The sequence below is a fragment of the Diabrotica virgifera genome, chromosome 10, assembly GCF_917563875.1.
Source record: "Diabrotica virgifera virgifera chromosome 10, PGI_DIABVI_V3a".
Classification (NCBI taxonomy): domain Eukaryota; kingdom Metazoa; phylum Arthropoda; class Insecta; order Coleoptera; family Chrysomelidae; genus Diabrotica; species Diabrotica virgifera.
The window spans coordinates 70470387-70491222 of NC_065452.1; the positions used below are offsets into that span (position 1 = coordinate 70470387).

Sequence of the window (20836 nt, forward strand, 5' to 3'; positions counted from 1 at the left end):
GTCATTTTAAAGTCAATTCAACATAAATTGACACAATTGCTCTGAAAGTATAGGGAGTTTTGGGGTCGCTGATCATGAAAACTGCGGTCCGTTGAGCTCTACCACGTCATGTAAAGGTCATTTCAAGTTCAAATCAGGAGGAGTTAACAAAATTGATTTGACCTTGAAATGGCCTTTACCTGACGTGGTTGAACTCAACGGGCCCCAGTTTTGTGATCAGGGACCCCAAAAACACCCTAATATACTTTTTCACAGCGATTGTGTTGATTTATCTTGATTTGACCTCGAAATGACCTTCAGCTAGACGTGATAGAGGTCAGCGGATCCTGGATTCGCTATAAGCGACCCCAAAAACCTTCTAATATACTTTTTCAGAGCGACTGTCGATTTATCTTGATTTGTCCTTGAAATAACCTTTACCTGACGTGATAGAGGTTAGCGAACCCCGGATTCGTAACCAGCGACCCCAAAAACCCCCCTAGTCATATGGTTTCGTCAAATAGTCCGAAATGTATTTTTTTGTAAACCTGTATAATCAAAAGAATATCAATATTTTAATTTAAATAGACAACTTTAAAACACAGACACCTGTATTCACAGTAAAAGTTTCAAAAGATCACACATTACGCTCAAAATAGGAGGTAAATCTAGCAGACGAGTCGTTGTGACTTCCAAAATATGACAACACCGCTGGAAGTGACAACGCGCCTTGAACTACCCTATATATGGAAGCCATAACGTATGCTGTACGCTTCGGTATATACGTATATATATACAAAATTTATTTTGGTAAATCCTTTCCCCTCAATAGGTAGACCCATTTTATAAGCCCCCCTTTTACCAAATACACAATTTTTAAAAAATAATTCCTAGTAGAAAAGGTGGAAGTCGGACAGCCTCTTCTGTATACCGGAAGTCACAACTTAACGTGCATCAATATATATATATATATATATATATATGCTTTCTGTTGTTTTCCGGGTTTGACTCCGCGTTGAATAATTTTGGTTTTGATAAAAACCATTATTTTGACGACGTTTCGGCAAGATCTCACTTGCCATTGTCAAGTCAGGTAGTTCCGCTTCTCGCTGCTGCTTGAAGTAAACAGTTTACTTCAAGCAGCAGCGAGAAGCGGAACTACCTGACTTGACAATGGCAAGTGAGATCTTGCCGAAACGTCGTCAAAATAAGGGTTTTTATCAAAACCAAAATTATTCAACGCGGAGTCAAACCCGGAAAACAACAGAAAGCACATATAGCTCCCGCGGAAACTTCAAGTGTAACATATATATATATATATATATATATATATATATATATATATATATATATATATATATATATATATATATATATACAGTATGTCCCTGTAAGTTGTATTCATATGGAAAACTTTTTTATTATTAATTTTACGAAAAAAGTTATTCTTTATAAAAAGCTCTGCATGGTCCAAAACCTAAGATTTAACCATCAAATATTAAATTTTTTGAATATTATACGAGGTATGTCAAAAAGTTTGAAGTTCACTCAAGAGTAAAGTAGCTTTATTTTTCGTAATATTGGAAATTGCTATTATGAAAAGTTGTTTGGAATTAAAAACTATATTCTAGTATGCAATTACATCCTTCTAATTGAAAAAAATTTTTTTTTGAAAAATGGATAACTATCATTATTTTTTCAGTTATTTCAATTCTGATAACTCTTATTATTAATTTTAAGAAAAAAAGTGATTCTTAATAAAAAGTTCTGGATGGTCTAAAATTTAAAATACAATGATCTTATATCAAATTTTATCAATTTTATACGAGGTATGTGAAAAAAGATAAATTTAGATCAAAGGTAAAGTACCTTTATAGTTCAGAATATTTCAATTAGATGGATGTAATTACATACTGAAACATAGTTTTTAATTCTAAATAACTTTTCATTATAACAATTTTCGATATTGTGAAAAATAAAGCTACTTTACTCCTGAGTCAAATTCAAACTTTTTGACATACCTCGTATAAAATTGATAAAATTTGACAAAAGATGGTTGTATTTTAGATTATAGTCAATGCAGAACTTTTTTTAAGAATCACTTTTTTTAGTAAAATTAATAATAAAAGAGTTATCTGAATTAAAATAACTGAAAATAATGTTAGTTATCCATAATTTTTCAAAATAAATTTTTTTCAATTAGAAGGATGTAATTGCATACTAGAATACAGTTTTTAATTCCAAACAACTTTTCATAATAGCAATTTTCAATATTGTAAAAAATAAAGCTACTTTACTCTTGAGTGAAATTCAAACTTTTTGACATACCTCGTATAATATTCAAAAAATTTGATATCTGATCTGTTAAATCTTAGGTTTTGGACCATGCAGAGCTTTTTATGAAGAATAACTTTTTTTCGTAAAACTAATAATAAATTTTCCATATGGATACAACTTACAGGGACATACTGTATATATAAAATGATGTTAGATAATCGAGTACAAATATAAAAATAAATAAGCAAAATCATTGGCTAATACTCGTAAAGTGAATGTGAATTTAGTTGGAAATATATAAAATGATGAAGGGTCATCATTCCATACATTTCTGTGCAACTATATACACCGGTGTTTCGGCCTATTTGGGCTTCGTCAGTATAGTGTAGCAAGTTAAAAAAGTTGTTTGTTACCTTGTAAAAGGATTACTACAGGAGCAAGGTTACCATTTTTGGTCAGATTGTTAGAAGACCCGCAGTCGCAAGGCTACAACTAACATTGCCAAGGAGGTAAGGCTACCTGAGGAAATGAAAAGCCATAACATTATTAAATAAAATGATGTTGGATAATCGAGTACAAATATAAAAATAAATAAGCAAAATCATTGGCTAATACTCGTAAAGTGAATGTGAATTTAGTTGGAAATATATAAAATGATGAAGGGTCATCATTCCATACATTTCTGTGCAACTATATACACCGGTGTTTCGGCCTATTTGGGCTTCGTCAGTATAGTTTAGCAAGTTAAAAAAGTTGTTTGTTAACTTGTAAAAGGATTACTAAAGGAGCAAGGTTACCATTTTTGGTCAGATTGTTAGAAGACCCGCAGTCGCAAGGCTACAACTAACATTGCCAAGGAGGTAAGGCTACTTGAGGAAATGAAAAGCCATAACATTATTAAATAAAATGATGTTGGATAATCGAGTACAAATATAAAAATAAATAAGCAAAATCATTGGCTAATACTCGTAAAGTGAATGTGAATTTAGTTGGAAATATATAAAATGATAAAGGGTCATCATTCCATACATTTATATAGTTGTGTATATAGTTGCATAGAAATGTATGGAATGATGACCCTTCATCATTTTATATATTTCCAACTAAATTCACATTCACTTTACGAGTATTAGCCAATGATTTTGCTTATTTATTTTTATATTTGTACTCGATTATCCAACATCATTTTATTTAATAATGTTATGGTTTTTCATTTCCTCAGGTAGCCTTACCTCCTTGGCAATGTTAGTTGTAGCCTTGCGACTGCGGGTCTTCTAACAATCTGACCAAAAATGGTAACCTTGCTCCTGTAGTAATCCTTTTACAAGTTAACAAACAACTTTTTTAACTTGCTACACTATACTGACGAAGCCCAAATAGGCCGAAACACCGGTGTATATAGTTGCACAGAAATGTATGGAATGATGACCCTTCATCATTTTATATATTTCCAACTAAATTCACATTCACTTTACGAGTATTAGCCAATGATTTTGCTTATTTATATATATATATTCAGGGTGCATCGTCAACCTGTAAACCGGGTTTTCGTTTGAAAGCTTTTTTGTGACACTATACCTTGCTGCCGTTGTCACGGCGATCGTATATATTTATTTGTTTATCTTTTGTGTGTCACAGGGAGGTTTTTGGATGAAAATCTAGGTTTACAATAATTTACATTAATTTTGTTAAGATTTTCACATCCCCCTTTTTTTAAATCCATTTAATAACAGACACCGAACAGTTGGTTTTTTGCTTAGGTTTTTTGTGCGCTTTTTTTGGTTAGAATAAGAAATGGATTTAAAATAATTCTTTTGACTCTAACAGAATATTTCTTCTCCTGGCCTCATGTTTCAAAACAAAATTTTATGTAACTGTTCAATAACCTTAGGATTTTAACCACTAAGGACCTTTGTGACATTTTTTGCGTTTATGTATTTTTAGCTTAAGAAATTTTATGTATTTTTTAGCTATTAAGTTTTTAACAACACAACCCATTGTGATGACATTGTTGTGTACATCTTATATGTAACTTCACAATCAGTAGAACTGATGAAGTGCAGGAAGACTGCACGAAACGTCTTCTATTAAAAGATTGAAATAGTTTTTTCATTTTTTATTTCTCCTTGACTGATAACCTCAATTACAGTGAGACTTCTTCTCACTCACTTGATATATTATATATATATATATATATATATATATATATATATATATATGGATACTTTTTTCTTTTTGAGTGTAGTAGTCAAATAAAACAGGGCTTCGCTAAGGCACACTATTCTAATTCCAAGCTTTCGAGGGTGATTGCCCCATTTTTCAAGCTTCTACAAAGAATTTACTTGCTAAGTATTTAGAAATAGGTACAAAAGTTTTAAAAGACTTACCAGAATGTTAGATTAATGCGAAAATTAACAAACGTTAAAAACGAAATCATAGATGTCGTTACTAGTCTAAAAATTCAGAATCTTAGTAAAATTTACAACTACATTTTGACATTCGATCAGTCAGACTCTGCATCTCAGTAATCTATCTTAATTTTTCTATTATTTAATTTTTGATCAAATTAGTTACTGTTTAGTGTATTTTTTCTAAACCTATTTGCTAAATACTATTTTCTTTTTGATACATATGTTTTTTGAATTACCCGCACATTTTAAGTTGGTATTACAGTTGGTAGTATTCATAATTTCCCTATAGCAGTCAATGATACATTTCATGTTTCGAAAGTTTTTTCATATTTTTCAAACTATTTATACAGTTAAATCGCTCCTATTTCCTCTTTCTGTTTCGTGAGATGGCTTGAATTTTTAGACTAGTAACGACATCCATGATGTCGATTTACACGTTGTTTTTTAGTTATACCTAGTCATGTGTTTTATATTCTTAACTAATTTTAACCGTTATGAGTTCGTTTTTAACGTTTGTTCATTTTTCGCATTAATCTAACATTCTGGTAAGTCTTTTAAAACTTTTGTACCTATTTCTAAATACTTAGCAAGTAAATTCTTTGTAGAACCTTGAAAAGGGAGGCAATCACCCTCGAAAGCTTGGAATTAGAATAAATAGTGTGCCTTAGCGAAGCCCTGTTTTATTTGACTACTACACCCAAAAAGAAAAAATTATCTATATATTTTTTCCAAACTAGTCAAAAAACTTGGACTACTTTTCTTTACTATATATATATATATATATATATATATATATATATATATATATATATATATATATATATATATATATATATATATATATATATATTTAAAGGTATTCAGCTAGTGAATTCAGAGGTTGAATCGGTCAATTTAGTTGGCAATTAAATAAAGAAGTCAACTACTTCATTGATATATTGAAAACGTTTCGCTTTACAATTTCGAAAGCTTCATCAGTTCACTATGACGCATACCTTGCAATATATATATATATATATATATATATATATATATATATATATATATATATATATATATATATATATATAGGTGCTGGTGCTAGGTTTCGACAACCAATAATCTTTTATTTTGGTTTGTCTTTTAGCTTTCCTGTTATCTTCAGGGCTTATTTGTCTTTTTTTGTAGTTCACTGTTTGCCATTCAGTGTCCTGAGTAGTTGCAGGTGCAGTTAAACTGTTGTTTGTTCCAGAAGGGAAGTTGTTTTGGTTAAAGGGTTGTCCATTTATGGAATTTTGTGATAACGCTGAACCTGTTATTATGTTAGGTATGCTGAAGTACATTTCAAAGTACATAGGAACGTAAAATACGTTGTTAGGTATTTTCTAATTCCACCCATCTGATGCATAGGTTCCTATGTATTTTGAACTTCAATGTACCTGACTTATCTACTTCCGTCCATATCTTGTTCTTCTTAGCTCAGACGAGACTCGTTAGTCTATGGCACTTGGTCATAAGGTCTTTGTACCTTCTTCTTCTTCACGTGCCCTATCAGAATTATCCGACGTTGCCGATCACCAATGCGAAGGCTTCTCGATCTTCTGCAATATGGAATAATTGTCCTGCATTTGATATCTGCGTCCATTATTCACGAATGTTTTTTAACCAAGAAACCTGTTTTCTTCGTACCTTACCTTGTTTTTTTCCTTAAACTTAAATACGTTCTGTGGCCTCAACGAAGACCAACAGTTTTCTAATTGGTAGTTTTAGGATCTTCTTCTGGTTCAAACCTCAGTTGAGCAGTAAATTTCTGCCTTACATTACTTAGCACACTGCAATGGCATAGTATGTGTATGGCAGTCTCTTCTTCCATGTCGCACTTTTTGCACCATAGTTCATTCACCTTACCTAGTTTGTATAGGTGGTTTCTTGAACAGCAATGTCCAGTCACGATTTCAGTGACCGTTTTGATCTCTCGTTTATTGAGGTTCATCAAACTGTTCGAGAGTTTTTTATCAATATTCTTGATTATTTTGTTAGTCTGGATTTGCCCTTATGTGGCTCTCCATTTCTTTTGATGATTCCTTATCAGCCATTTCTGAAACTCGTTTTTGGTAGCATCTTTAGTGATCCCACAGAAAGGTTCTGGGCCTTCAAAAGTTTCTCTTGAGTCTTGTTTCGCCAACATATCTGCTCGTTCATTCCCATGTCCCCCTTCATGACCCGACACCCATATTAAAGACACTTTATTGTCTTTTGCCAGGTTGTTGAGGAGATCTTTGCAGTTTCTCACCAGTTTTGATTTCGTGAGTGGGTTCTTTACTGCCAGAATAGCCGCTTAGCTATCTGTGTAAATGTTGATTCTCTTAGCTTTAGGATCTTCATCAGTGATTTCAGCAATGCAGGTCACCAAAGTAAAAACTTCAGCCTGGAACACAGTTGTATGTTGACCTAGGCTGTAAGATTTATTATAATTACATGTTTGCCCAAAGACTCCTGATCCAGTACCATGGGTAGTTTTAGATCCATCAGTGAACCATAGTAAGTCCCCATTAATATTTGGGACATTTTGTTATCTAGAACTCTAGATGGTATAATTTTGTTAATCTTCTCAGTGAAGATTAGTTTTGGTGTCATCTTATCTGAGTTCATCATAAATATGGATTCCTCAAGTATAGTTCCAGTAGTGTCTGTGTAGCTATTCAATACATAATTCGGCCTCCAAGTATTGTTTGCTTTGAGTCTCAGGATGGTCATAAAGGCTACCGCCGAAATATATAATTCCAGCGGAGAAAGACCTGTGATAGCCTCTAATGAAGCCGTTCCTGTACTATCCAAGGCTCCTGTTATGTTTGGAAGCGCTTGTCTTTGTAGGATGGTGAGAGTGGTCACACAAGATCGCAAAACCGTCGTTCTCCACCAAAGTACTGAACCATAAGAAACTGTCGGTCGTATCACTGATGTGTTTAACAACAGATTACTTTTGGTTCCAATCCCCAGGTTTTACCTACAACTCGTCTACAGTTCCCGAAGAGTCGCTTAGCCCTATTCGTTATATTGTTAATTTGAGTATTCCAATTGAGTTCCGAATCCAGGGTTACCCCTAGATACTTAACATCGTTGGTTCTTTCCAGTATCTCTCCAAATAATTTCAGCTCGCTCACTCTAGTAAGCTTACCCGTATTTGTAAAAACTACCAGTTTAGTTTTGAAAGGGTTCACGGAGAGGTTCTCTTTCCATCCATATATGTAATGGTCAAGTATGACCTTCATGCAGACAACATCGCACCTATTATGACTAAGTATGCTTGTCATTTAAGCTTATTCAGCTTCCTCTCTGGTGGTCTTTTGTTGGGTCACCATACTTAATCATAGGTCTGAGTACAGTCATAGATAGCCAATACATCAGTTTGGCTCTCATACCCAATATTTTCCCACATATCTTTCGCCATGTCCAAAGGGAAAGCTTTGCTTTGTTGGTTATTCTTTTCAAATGAACGTTCTATGTAAGCGGCTTATCTAGTATTACTCTTAGATATTTGGCCTTATTTGCTTTGACAGTTTTTCCATACACAGCGGGCATCCAGATGGTATGTATTCGTCTCCTTGTGAAACTTACTACTACTGTTTTACTAGGATTGACATGGAGTTTTTCCCTGTCGCACCACCTAGTAAAGATATTTAATGTTCTTTGAAGTGTGCTGAATACAATATTACCGCATTTTCCTCTTAACATAATTACTAGCTCATCCGCCTAGGACTGCACTTCTACGCCCTGTGTGTCAAGGAGCGACATCAGGTCATCCACCAGGAGTGACCATAGGAGGGGAGAAAGCACTCCCTCTGCGGGCACCCCTTAGCTGTTTTGCCTAAAATCTCCTCTCCTTGCCGGTCTGTTAGAATCTGCCTATTTTCCAGCAATGCTTTGATCCAGTTACATACGGTAGCGGATATCCCTTTTGATGCTGCTGCAAATTTGTTCAAAGTGGACAACTGTGTCCAGCCTGAGGCTGCTCATCAATAATTGATGATTCTGGGAAGCGGTTCTAGTAAGAGCTCCAGTGTTTTCTTTTGAAATTCGGTAAAGATGCCATCGGGATTTTTAAGTAGGTATGATCCCTGTGCCGGATTTTTGGAAAGAATATTGTGGATTGTAGTGCTAGCAGGTGTATTTGAAATATTCTGTAGAAGTTCCTCGAAGGTTCCCTTTTCGCTCTTCTTATCTCTTTGTTGTATTCAGTAAGAGTTTTCCTGCATGTTTCCCAATTCTTTGGCTTTATTCGATAGTTTCCTTACTTATTTTCTTAGTTTTCCCAGTTGTCTGCTCCACCAAGGCGTTTGTCTATTATTCGTCTTTGTTTGGATTGGACAGTTTTTTTGGTATGATGTGAGAATTGCTTCTCTGATTCGATCATTCGCCTCTTCAATACCTAAACATGTTTTGATGTTACCAATTGTATTTCCTATCTTTGCTTCCAAATCGGTTCGATATCCTTCCCATTTTATGAATTTCGGATCCCTGTGGCTAATTAAAGGTGGTTTATCTGTATATACAAGGCAAAGTATTCGGAAAGTCAGGTATAGGGAGAAGAAAAATATCATGGTTAAAGAACCCGAGGAAATGGTTTTCCACAACAACTATTCTATTTAAAGCATCAGTTAATAAAATAATGATAGCCAGAATGATCGAAAATATTCGAAACGAATAGGCACCAAAAGAAGAAAAATGTGTATATAAAGTAAAGTCAATGAGTTGGTGATCCGAACTCGACGGCTCTTTCGACTCATGCCAATTTTGATACTAATTTGTTCAGTACTTATAGTTATATCAATAACGTCCTAACTTTTCGTGTTGATAAAGTTAGGTTCATTACCTTTATTATTCTCCTAGAATCTAGAATATAGTTAAAAAGGTACTCACCTCGTTCATCGGTCCTTTTGCTTCCTCATACCATATAATGTGAGTTAGCATCATAGCCGATGATGACCTGTATTGCTTCTACAGTGTTTGATTATTTTTTGAATCGCGATAAGAGGGGGATTCGTTGCTATTTCATCACTTGGGAAGTATGCAGAGCATGTGACTATATCCCGTCTGCCCGCATTCTCCCATATGGTGATTTGAGCTGCAATCGCATCTGCTGTGCATAAACCTGAAAGTAAATACAATAGTTTGAGCAATCACCATTTTAGTTGAGACGGATCCTAGGCCCACAACTCTGATCTGTCCCAGTAACCCAAGGCTCCTGGATTAGTGATACACATGTACCTTCAATTGTGAATCTTCTCCCAATGGTATATGAAGCAGCCTTGGCATGCTGAAGATTCGCCTGTATGAATTTAATCATTATTTACCTTAAATGGTCTTTCCATTCAGTCCTTAAGGGTCTTTCCCATCAGACCCTTTGGCAGAGCCATCTTTATTGGCTCCAATTTATTACCTTTGTCTTTAAGAGGTAACTTGGCCTTTAGATAGGTTTCCAGCCACCTCCCCTTTCGCTTTAGCGGTTGCTGGCCTTGTAAGGAAGAAGACGTTTGTCCTTTCTATTTGGCCAGTTCGCTTAAACTTTCTGAAAAGTTTGACTGTTCTTCCCTTGCTTCCGTTTTTTTTTCAGCCTTGATTGTTCAGAAGAAGATGACTCCTTTCTTCTAACAACCTTTAGTCTAATTATGATCTGACCAAAGCCAAAAAAGACCTGACGTTTAATTTCTCCAAAACCTTCATAGATGGATCGTCCCTTGAGAAAGTACAGGTATTTCCTGGACCAGATTTCTCGCAGTGGAGTACTTTCCATTCTTGAGTCCACAGACCCTGATTCATCTTCGTCAGTCTGTTGAATACTTTTTCGGAATACATTGAGGTATCTTTTTCTTCAAATATGTATAAAGTACATATCAGTTTTGATCAGATCACTTCCTTTGATTGCCGTAAGTTCTTCTCCTTCACATGGGTTGAGTCGTTTAGTCACCTCATTTAGCCATTTGGAGCTTGTGTTATCAACACTTGTTACCCGAATTCATCCCGGCCGAATGTAGAATGGTTTTCTGCATACTCCCAAGATGATCATTATCTAGTAGTTGTACTGGGTACTCAGAGTGGATTATTCCTACCTATTCCGCTAGTTGCAACTTCATAATACATCTCCTCGTTTCGGGATCGTTTCATCTGTGCAGCCCCAGGGTTGCTTGCATCTGACCTGATTCTTTTCCCAGGAGTTTTGGTAGAAGAGGGTTATTTCCTTTTTCTTCCCCTTCTTTTCCTTTGCAGTTCAGAGCTTTTCTTGTTTGTAAGACCTCTTCTAGAGAGCTTGTATGTGTACATGATGTATTAGACAAGATGTGTACTAATGATTATTAGAAAAGTATAAAAATATCGATATATCCAAAGTCACGATGAGATCAATAGGAGCAAATATATGACGTACACCCGATTGGTGGTAGTGTTTTATTTTTCGGTACCATTATATTCGTTATCTATTTCTCCTTCTAACGATGCCTCATACGTCAGCTTCGACGTACCGTTGGAGCACTTGTATAACAAATTTCTGGCTACGATTTTAAGAGTTTCTTATAGTGATTGAAATTGTAAAAGGGACTATGTTGGTTTCTGAGAAAGGTCGTTTATCTTCTTCTGAGGGAGCGTCAAAGGATCCCAATAAAGGGTGATTATCATAGTCCCCACCGTTTTCCCATGCCAAAGTGCTTCAGTATCCAATCCCATTTTTATGATTTATATTTCTAGTTGGCTGTATACCATAGTTTAAAAAAATACAAAGGCGTAAAAACCTTATGTGTAAAATGGTATATGTTTTATTAAAAAACTTTTATTAAAATCATCCAAATGGATTACAAAAATTACAGAACGTTTTCGGTCTTATCAATGGATTGATTAAACGGCCACGACGACCTCAGTGCACTTTCATGTGTCAAACAGTGACACGTAGTTCAATAGGTATGTAGTACTTGCCAACGACTTGTACACTTCGCGGCATATAAAACTGGTACACTTTTTTTTCCCAACGTAAACCTGTGTTCAGACTGACAATTATTGTTCGTGAATCACTTCGTTGTTGCCATCACAGATAACGGAATTGCACTAAATCTAAATACAAAAAAATAACGTTTAAAATGTATATTTCGAATTGTAATACATATATTTAAATTCCACACTTGTTCACTGTAAAAGTTATTCATTTTTTTTTAATTTCAAATTAAATTTTTAATTTTTACAGTGTGTTTTATTTATTCTACACAACTTAATGCAGTTTTGTCGTACAATTTACGAGAAATCAATCACACCTCTCGATTTGACATTAAACATAATAATTTAAAGTCATGTCAAGATTTATTATCTATCATTATTTTTGAATTGAAATATTTTCATAAATTATAATAAAACACGAATCAATGTATGGATACTTAATTGAGATGACGGAAAATTACAATTGTTTTAGTTTTTAGTAAATTAAAAAATGCAGTCTGTCGCACAGCCTCGTTTTTACCTAGTTTGATATAATATTTTCGTTGAACTGGCAACGTTGCCCTAGAAATTAGAATGACACTTGTGGCAAGATCGACTTAAACAACTTGAAAAACACGATTTTCGGTTATAAGAGTTGTACCAGTTTTTTTTGACGCGAAGTGTACGATACTTTACTTGTCATCGCGTTCGACCGCAAAGGGTTAATAAAACATATAGGTACCATATTACACACGAAGTTTTTACTTAAGCAAGTTTTTATTGTTGTTGTTTATTTGGGTTTATATGACTTATAAAGTTTATAAGTTTTTTATTTGCATTTCTATTATTTTTAGGCAATAACCCATATCGAAGCTGGAGAAAGGTTAGAAAGACCAAAAGATTGCCCGGAAGATATTTACAGAATTATACAACGTTGTTGGGAGTATAAAGCCGAAGTGCGTCCTAGTTTTCACGAATTAGTCAAGTTCTTCACAACAGATTCTAGCTATATGAATATTAAAGAGTTATTACCGAAGGCTAACATCGCCTAGTCCATCAATTGGAGCAATATTTTTTTATGGAACCATTGAAATTGTTTTGTACAGGGTACGGCAAAATAGTACAGCTCAACATAAAAAGTTAAATCTCGACGCAAATTATAATATAAACTGAATTACTATAAATACGATTTACACGTGTTTCCATCATCTGCTAACAATTTACCCTCACTACACTATTTATTCTTTATATTTTCATTGTCACATAATGTGTATCATTAACGATTTTTTGTTCTATTAAGGTACTATGTTCACCATCATTTTGGGCATATGTAGTAGGATTCCTCGCTCTCTTTTACTTAAGACGGATATATTTAATCTGCACTTCTTGAATCCTTTTTCAAGTCCATTAAGTGTACAGTCGTATTTTTTATTTTTCTTTCACATAAAGGAGGGTTGTTACATCACATTAGCAGCCATACATCGTATGGGTACATCTAAGATGAAAATTAGTAGTCAGATTCAAATTCTCAGCACGACTGTGTGACTCACAGCGGTGGGCGGGATATGGCCATGATCAGCGCCGGATGTCTGACTCCGAAAACCAGCGTTCATTTTGGGCATACCCTATCTAGTGCATATTGTGAGGCCGCTCCCGTATGAAAAAAAAATCTGATTCGTTTTTTTGCGGATTCCTGTTCAAAAATGTCCCCTTTAAACGAAACAGAAGGTTACTGGGCGAAATTTTTGGGCAGAAATTGTTTAAACACATTTATAAGATCACCTTGTTTTGCTCCGGAAAATATATTTTAGAGTTTTTGTGTCATTTTAAACAAAAAAAGGTTTGTTTTATTTTTCTCAAAAGTTGATAGTTTTCGAGTTATAAGTGATTTAAAATCTGAAAAATTCAAAAATAAGCAAATCAAAACAGACTTTTTGAAGTTTCCAAGTGCCGGGATTGAAGCTTAAACGTTCAATTTCAAGATTCTGACGAGTAATCGTTGCTTATTTTAATATAGAGCGTTGTTTTTTAATTGTTAATTATGCGCATCCACTCGACTTTTAAGCCGCCGCGGTGCCGTGCCTCGCACTATATGGTGCGCATCTGTCGCACTACAGGATTGGCATATTTAATTAGCACATTGGCAATAATTAATTGAACAAATAAATCAATTATTAAAAAAACTATGTTTATAATAATTAAGAAAATTTAATAAATTCAACGCACTATATGGTGCGCATCTGTCGCACTACAGGATTGGCATATTTAATTAGCACATTGGCAATAATTAATTGAACAAATAAATCAATTATTAAAAAAACTATGTTTATAATAATTAAGAAAATTTAATAAATTCAAGTATTTGTTGGGAATTTTCGCATAAGTACGTATAATATGTATATCTAGTGCGACAGAGACCCATTTAATAATTAGAAAACAACGCTCTATATTGAAATACGCCACGATTACTCGTATTACTCGTCAGAATCTTGAATGTTTGTTCAATTTAGACTGAATGTTTAGACTTCAATTTAGGGACTTGGCAACCTCAAAAATATTAATTTACGTATGAGTTTTTAAGCCTGGAGAATGCGTATTTTCGTATTTTTCAGATTTTAAATCGCTTGCAACTCGAAAACTATCAACTTCTGAGAATAATAAAAACAGACTTCGTGTTTAAAATGACCCAAAAAACCTTAAGTAACGTTTACACGTATCCAGTAACTGGCGCCAGTCTCACTGGAATGCGAGTGCTTGACTAAGACAGCGCTGGATAGGTTCGTTTACACGTATCCAGTAACTGGCGCCAATCTCACTGGCACTCTTATTAAAAATCCTAATACTGCCACTGAAACCACAGGTACGACAGCGCCAGCGACTGGAACGCTGTGTTTACACGTGTCGACAACCACTGGCACGGGGTTAGAGGGGACGCGGACGAGGGCCACTGGCATGAAAAATAGACCAGCCTTCTATTCGAGACAGCGCTGGCAGACAGCGCTGGACTGGAACAAAAAAGCGTTTACATGATGCCAGCACTGTCGTTCCAGTGCGACTGGCGCCAGTTACTGGATACATGTAAACGCGCCTTAAAAAATATTTTTCGAAGCAAAATCAAGGTGATTTTTTGAATTTGTTTAAAACAATTGTTTAACCAATTTCTGCCCAAAAATTTCGCCGGTGCCCTTCTGTTTTGTTTAAAGGCTACATTTTTTAACAGGAATCGGAACGAAACCGAATTAGAAATTTTTTCAAACAGGAGCGGTCTCACCAAAGGGACTAATTGACATCCTACGTCTTGACGTCACAAAATTGGGAGGAGCTTATATTTGACTCCAAACAATTTTGTTTATAAGGTTAAACACTCATAAGGAATTTTTCATTTATTGTTTATGTGGTTTGTGTGACAAAATAAGACTTTTCATTTAGGTATTTAGTTAAAGAAACGTGTCAGTTAAGTGATTTTTATTCGTTTTTGCCCAGGTGAGTTAATTTAATGCAATAAGAACGTAAACAGTTTTGAGGTTATGTTTATTTTCAACCACTACGGAATAAAAACCACCTGAGCAAAAACAAATAAAAATCTCTTAATTAACACGTTTCTTTAACGAAATACCTAAATGAAGTCTTATTTTGCCACACAAAGCACATAAATGAAAAATTCCTTATGACAATTTAACGTTACAAAAAAAATTGTTTGGAGTCAATATAAGCTCCTCCCAATTTTGTGATATTTGTGACATCAGACTTAGGCTATCCATTGCTTAGTTGATAAGTTTCCAATCACCTTGCTCATGTGATGAGTCGACTTTTGTAGTATATTGATTAAAACTAGAAAAGACTGAACTTACGTAGTCATGTTTGACTGTAGTGGTAAGATTAGATCTGGTTAGGTTTTATACTATAACTTGCGATGAGATATATTATAATATACGATTAGGTATTGTGAAAGTTTATACACTATTTTTATATTCTATTGATGCCATGAACAATAAATTTTTAATATTTATAAGAGTATTTTATCGACATCTGTTCGTTATTTAATGAATTTTATTGACCATTCTATTTGTGGTAAATATTTTATTGATGCATGTTTGTGACTAATCTCCATTTTTAGTGTTTTTATTTTAAGTAAAAATTGTTTTACAAAAATGTATACCATTTTTATTCAGTTGCAATGAGAAGGCAAAACAATTTTATTCTTCACTTAGAACAGGGACCGCAGTCCAGCACTCTGAATCGACGATTTTCGACTCTTATTGGAGTCATCATCGGAGAGGCGTAGGCCTGCTGCTCTCTGCTCGAAGTGACCAAACCGTGAAAGTTAATCCTCGCATTGCAACTAGTAGGTGACTAGCGTCATCTGGCAACTGAAAGGTAAAGTTTTCAATCTCAATAGCAACATTAATAATATTGAAAAATATTAAAAATTTTACTAAGATTTTTAAATTGAAAACTTATTGGTCCGTTTCTCTGGTAACACCTCCATGGCTTCTAAACTTTGCAAGCCAGTTGGATGCACAGTAATTCACAACCCCCGTCTGCAGCTTGGTAAAGTTCCAACGGAAAATGGACCTAGTTACTCTATAGGAGTAAAACTAATATAAAACAAAAATGTATACCATTTTTATTCAGTTGCAATGCGAAGGCAAAACAATCTTATTCTTCACTTAGAACAGGGATCGCAGTCCAGCACTCTGAATCGACGATTTTCGACTCTTATTGGAGTCATCATCGGAGAGGCGTAGGCACCGCTTTGGTCACTTCGAGCAGAGAGCAGCAGGCCTACGCCTCTCCAATGATGACTCCAATAAGAGTCGAAAATCGTCGATTCAGAGTGCTGGACTGCGCTCCCTGTTCTGTGACGAATAAGATTGTTTTGCCTTCGCATTGCAACTGAATAAAAATGGTATACACTTTTTTTTATATTAGTATTACTCCTATAGAGTAACTAGGTCCATTTTCCGTTGGAACTTTACCAAGCTGCAAACGGGGATTGTGAATTGCAACTTTTTAGAATGCCCTCTTGTCTTCACTGCAGCATCCATCTGGCTTGCAAATTTTAGAAGCCATGGAGGTGTTACCAGGGAAATGGACTAATAAGTTTTCAAGTTAAAAATCTTTTAGTAATATTTTTAACATTTTTCAATATTATTAATGTTGCTATTAGGATTGAAAACTTTACCTTTTAAAAATTATTTTGTTTTAAATATTATCATTAAATGGATTAAGTTAAATTGGCTTAAATTCAAATGTAGATGTCCTGTACCCCATTATTAAAGGACCACATTACATAATGGTACTCATTCTTTTTACTCACATTGGACACCTTATAACATGCCTTCCAATGAAAAATCAATACGTATTAATTCATATTTTTGGAGATTATTTAAATTGTACCAAAAAAGAAATTTGATGACCGATACGATGAATACTTCATACTAAAATTACATTCTTACCTTAGCAAATGCTAGTGCCTTTTAGCGCATTCCACACTTCATTCCAAATATACACTACAACTGGGCTGTACTGTGGTCTATATTGCTTTCATATTTGACTAAAATTAAAAAATCATTTGGTGAACAAAAAATGCCTTATGCAAAGTTTTTTATACAGCGAACAGGCTAATACTCAAGTAATATAAGTTTTCAGAATGATTTTTTCAGAATTTTCTTCTTGATCGATATGTCAAGCATGATTTGCTAATCGTTGTATACAAATACATGATTTTATTGCGAAGTAAAATGTAAATTTTTTATATACTATTTCATTTTTGGTTTCCAAAGCGGTGTAAAGTTTTATTTTTGTGGAAACTTAGTAATAAATGTTGATTTTAAGATTTTAACAATTTATATTCTAATAAATTTTGAGCCGTCTTAACTGATTATAATTCACTGATGACTCACGCTTGCACGTAAAATGTGAACTGGGCACAAATCTTGTTCGTCGCTATGTAAAGAAATAATTTTATCGTAATGACATCTGTACGGTTATATCTATGACTGTTATAAATTGGTATAGGGGTCAATTCAGGCCAAGTGGTCCAAAGGTGGTTGCTTGACTATTTTTAATATTTTCAGTCTATCTTCTTCTTCGGGTGTTATGTCCGTTTATCGAACGTTAGCGATCATGTTGGCTATCATAACTTTATTCGCAGCAGATCTGAAGAGCGATTCCGAAGTGTGACCAAACCATTGCCTCAAATTTCTTAACCAAGATGTTCTTCTTCTTCCTCGACTTCTTCTGCCTAATATTTTAACCTGCATAATTAGATGTAGAATGCTATATTTTTCCGGATGTCTACAAACATGCGCAAAATACTCGAGTTTTCTAGACTTTATCATTTTTACCAGTTCTCTGCCTTTCTTCATCCTGCTCAGAATAATATCATTACGCACCCTGTCCATCCAGCTTACTCTCAGCATTCTTCGATAGCACCATAATTCAAAGGATTCAACCATCTTAAGCATTCTTCCTGTTAAGGTCTATGACTCAACTCCGTAGAGAAGAACGGAAAACACGTAACACTTTAAAATTCTTGTCCTAAGACTCAAATTTATGTCATGACCGCATAGAATTTTCTTGTAACGGAAAAATGCTGATTTGGCTTGAGCAATTCTGCAACATATTTCGGTGGATGGATCCCAATTATCAGTGATTCTGCTTCCCAAGTATGTTATAGCTTCAACTCTCTTAAGTTGTACATCATTAACGTGAATTCCAGCATCGATGCCATTATCCTTACTGACGACCATATATTTTGTTTTTTTGATGTTAAGGTGGAGACCATAATTACTGCACTGTGCTACCACAGAATCCAATAGATATTGTAATTCGGTATCACTACTGGCAATCAGTACAGTGTCGTCAGCATATCGGAGATTATTTATCAGTTTCCCGTTTATCACAACTCCACCTTGTGTAGTACTGAGTGCTTCTTCAAACACCTTTTCTGAATAAATGTTAAAAATTAATGGTGAAAGAATACATCCCTGTCTTACTCCACGTTGAATTTGAATCTCTTGTGTCGATCACCGTCTACTCTAACTGTGGCTTACTCTAACTGTGCTAAGTTAGCAATGATTTTTAGATCTTTATCGTCAATATTAGTTGACCTTAGAACATCTAACATCTTAGTATGTGATACTTTGTCAAATGCTTTTTCGAAATCAAGAAAACAGGTAACATCAGCATTTACATCTCTACTCCTTTGTACTAATACCTGCAACCCAAACAGGGCCTCTCGTGTACCTAGTCCATTTCTAAAGCCAAATTGAGTTTCGCCCAAATGTTCTTCGATTCTTTTATATATTCTCGCATGGATCACACGCAGAAGGACCTTAAGTACGTGGCTCATTAGGCTAATGGTTCGATGACCATGACATTCTTTTGCCTTCGCTTTCTTGGGAATTGGTATAAAAGTAGATTTCAGCCAATCATGTGGTAAGTAACCATGATTATATATAGCATTAATCAAGTCAACCAATACTTTACTTCCGCAATTTCCTAGTAGTTTTAGAACCTCTGTGGGTATTTCATCAGGTCCCATGGCCTTCTTTGATTTTGACAAGCGTATAGCATCTTCCACTTCGCTTTTAGTTATAGGTGGTCCACTATTCGCGTCCGTTATGTTATGTTGTATTGGTCGATCATCCTGAAAAAGATCCTCAATGTATTTCCTCCATCGGTGCAGTTTTTGTTTGGTGTCAAACAATAGATTTCCATTTGAATCAGCTATCGCACGACTACTTATATTTCCACACTTTGCTAATTCTTTTACCTTCTTATGCATGTTGAAAGAATCATATTTTCTTTCATACTCCTCGATTTCGCTACATTCTTGGGAGAACCATTGCGCTTTAGCACTCCTTATTTTCCTTCTTATTTCAGTGTACAATAACTTATATTGGTCTTCATTGCGATTTCTGTGTAGTCTTCTTCTTTCCATCAAATCGAGAATTTCCTTTGTCATCCATCTTTGTTTTGGTTCAGCTTTCACCGTCTCCAATTTCCCTTTTATATGAGTCTGAATGGTATCTCTTATATTTGTCCATATTTTTTCGATTCGATCTTCCGGTGATCCTTCAGTGATACTTTCGATGTTTTCCATTTCTCTTTCCAAGTCTGTTACAAATATATGCTTAACGTTTGGCTCTTTAAGCGCTTCTAGACTCATTTTAGGTTTTGGTTTTTTCCTAAATATGTGTTTTAATCTTACAGTCATTTAGCCAAGAGTAAATTGTGATCTGATGGCACATCCGCTCCTGGATAGGTTTTGACTGACGTTATAGTATTTCTGAATCGTTGATTGACCGCTATGTAGTCTATCTGGTTACGGACAATATTACCAACTGCATCTGCTGGCGCTTTCCACGTATATAGGCGACGCTTAGGTAATTTGAAGAAAGTATTCATTATACATAACTTGTTTTCGGTACAGAACTCTAACGAAACGCTCTCCTCTATTATTCCTGTTGCCTAGACCATACTTCCCTACATTGTCTTCTTCTTCTCCACTGCCTACTTTGGCATTTAAGTCTCCCATTAGGATAGTGATCTCATTGTTCTTTATCTGTTTTATAGCCTTGTCTAAGTCTGTGTAGAATGTCTCTATCTCTTCTTCATCACACATCGATGTTGGCGCATACACTTGAATTAAATTGATGTTTATTGGTGTCGAATGGAATCGCATCACTATAATTCTCTCTGATATTGGTATCCAATCCATGAGTGATTTGCTAACATCTTTAGTAATAATGATCCCAACTCCGTGCCTATGATTGTTGCTGTCTTCTCCAGAGTAGTAAACACGATGTTCATCTATTGCGCATTCACCCTGTCGAGGCCAACGCATTTCGCTGATGCCTAAGATTGAAATTTTTAGCCTCTTCATTTCCTTGATGGTATTATGTACCTTTCCTGCTTCAAACATGCTACGGACATTCCAGGTACCTATTCGTTTTTCTTCATCTCCTTTAAGTTTGACAATAGCTGGCCGGGAGATTCTTCGCACCCCTGCCCCATCTAAGGGGCGCCCGTACTCGGGGCCGTTTAGTTTTGCAGCCATTATCATGATTGTCCTGGGAGAGTTAATAGTGTAGTAGTTCTCCTTTGTTTTCTACACCGCTGTGTAAACGCCGTTTCCATGGATACCATTGCGCCGTTTACTATCCGGTACATTGCCGTTTCAGCATTTTTTATACTTTCGCCAATGTTCGGTTCTGATATAG

At 35.0% G+C, this 20836-nt stretch overlaps 1 protein-coding gene across 2 annotated transcripts in view; it reads left to right on the forward strand.

The window, feature by feature from the left end:
- LOC126893375 (tyrosine-protein kinase Shark) overlaps positions 1-15623 on the forward strand; it is a 183595-nt gene extending 167972 nt beyond the window's left edge. For both annotated transcript variants that reach the window (XM_050663486.1, XM_050663484.1), the window contains one exon: positions 12461-15623. In XM_050663486.1, coding sequence (XP_050519443.1) covers positions 12461-12658 — 198 coding nt within the window. In that variant the 3' untranslated portion in view covers positions 12659-15623. The remainder of the gene's footprint in view (positions 1-12460) is intronic.
- The last annotated feature ends 5213 nt before the right edge of the window (positions 15624-20836 follow it).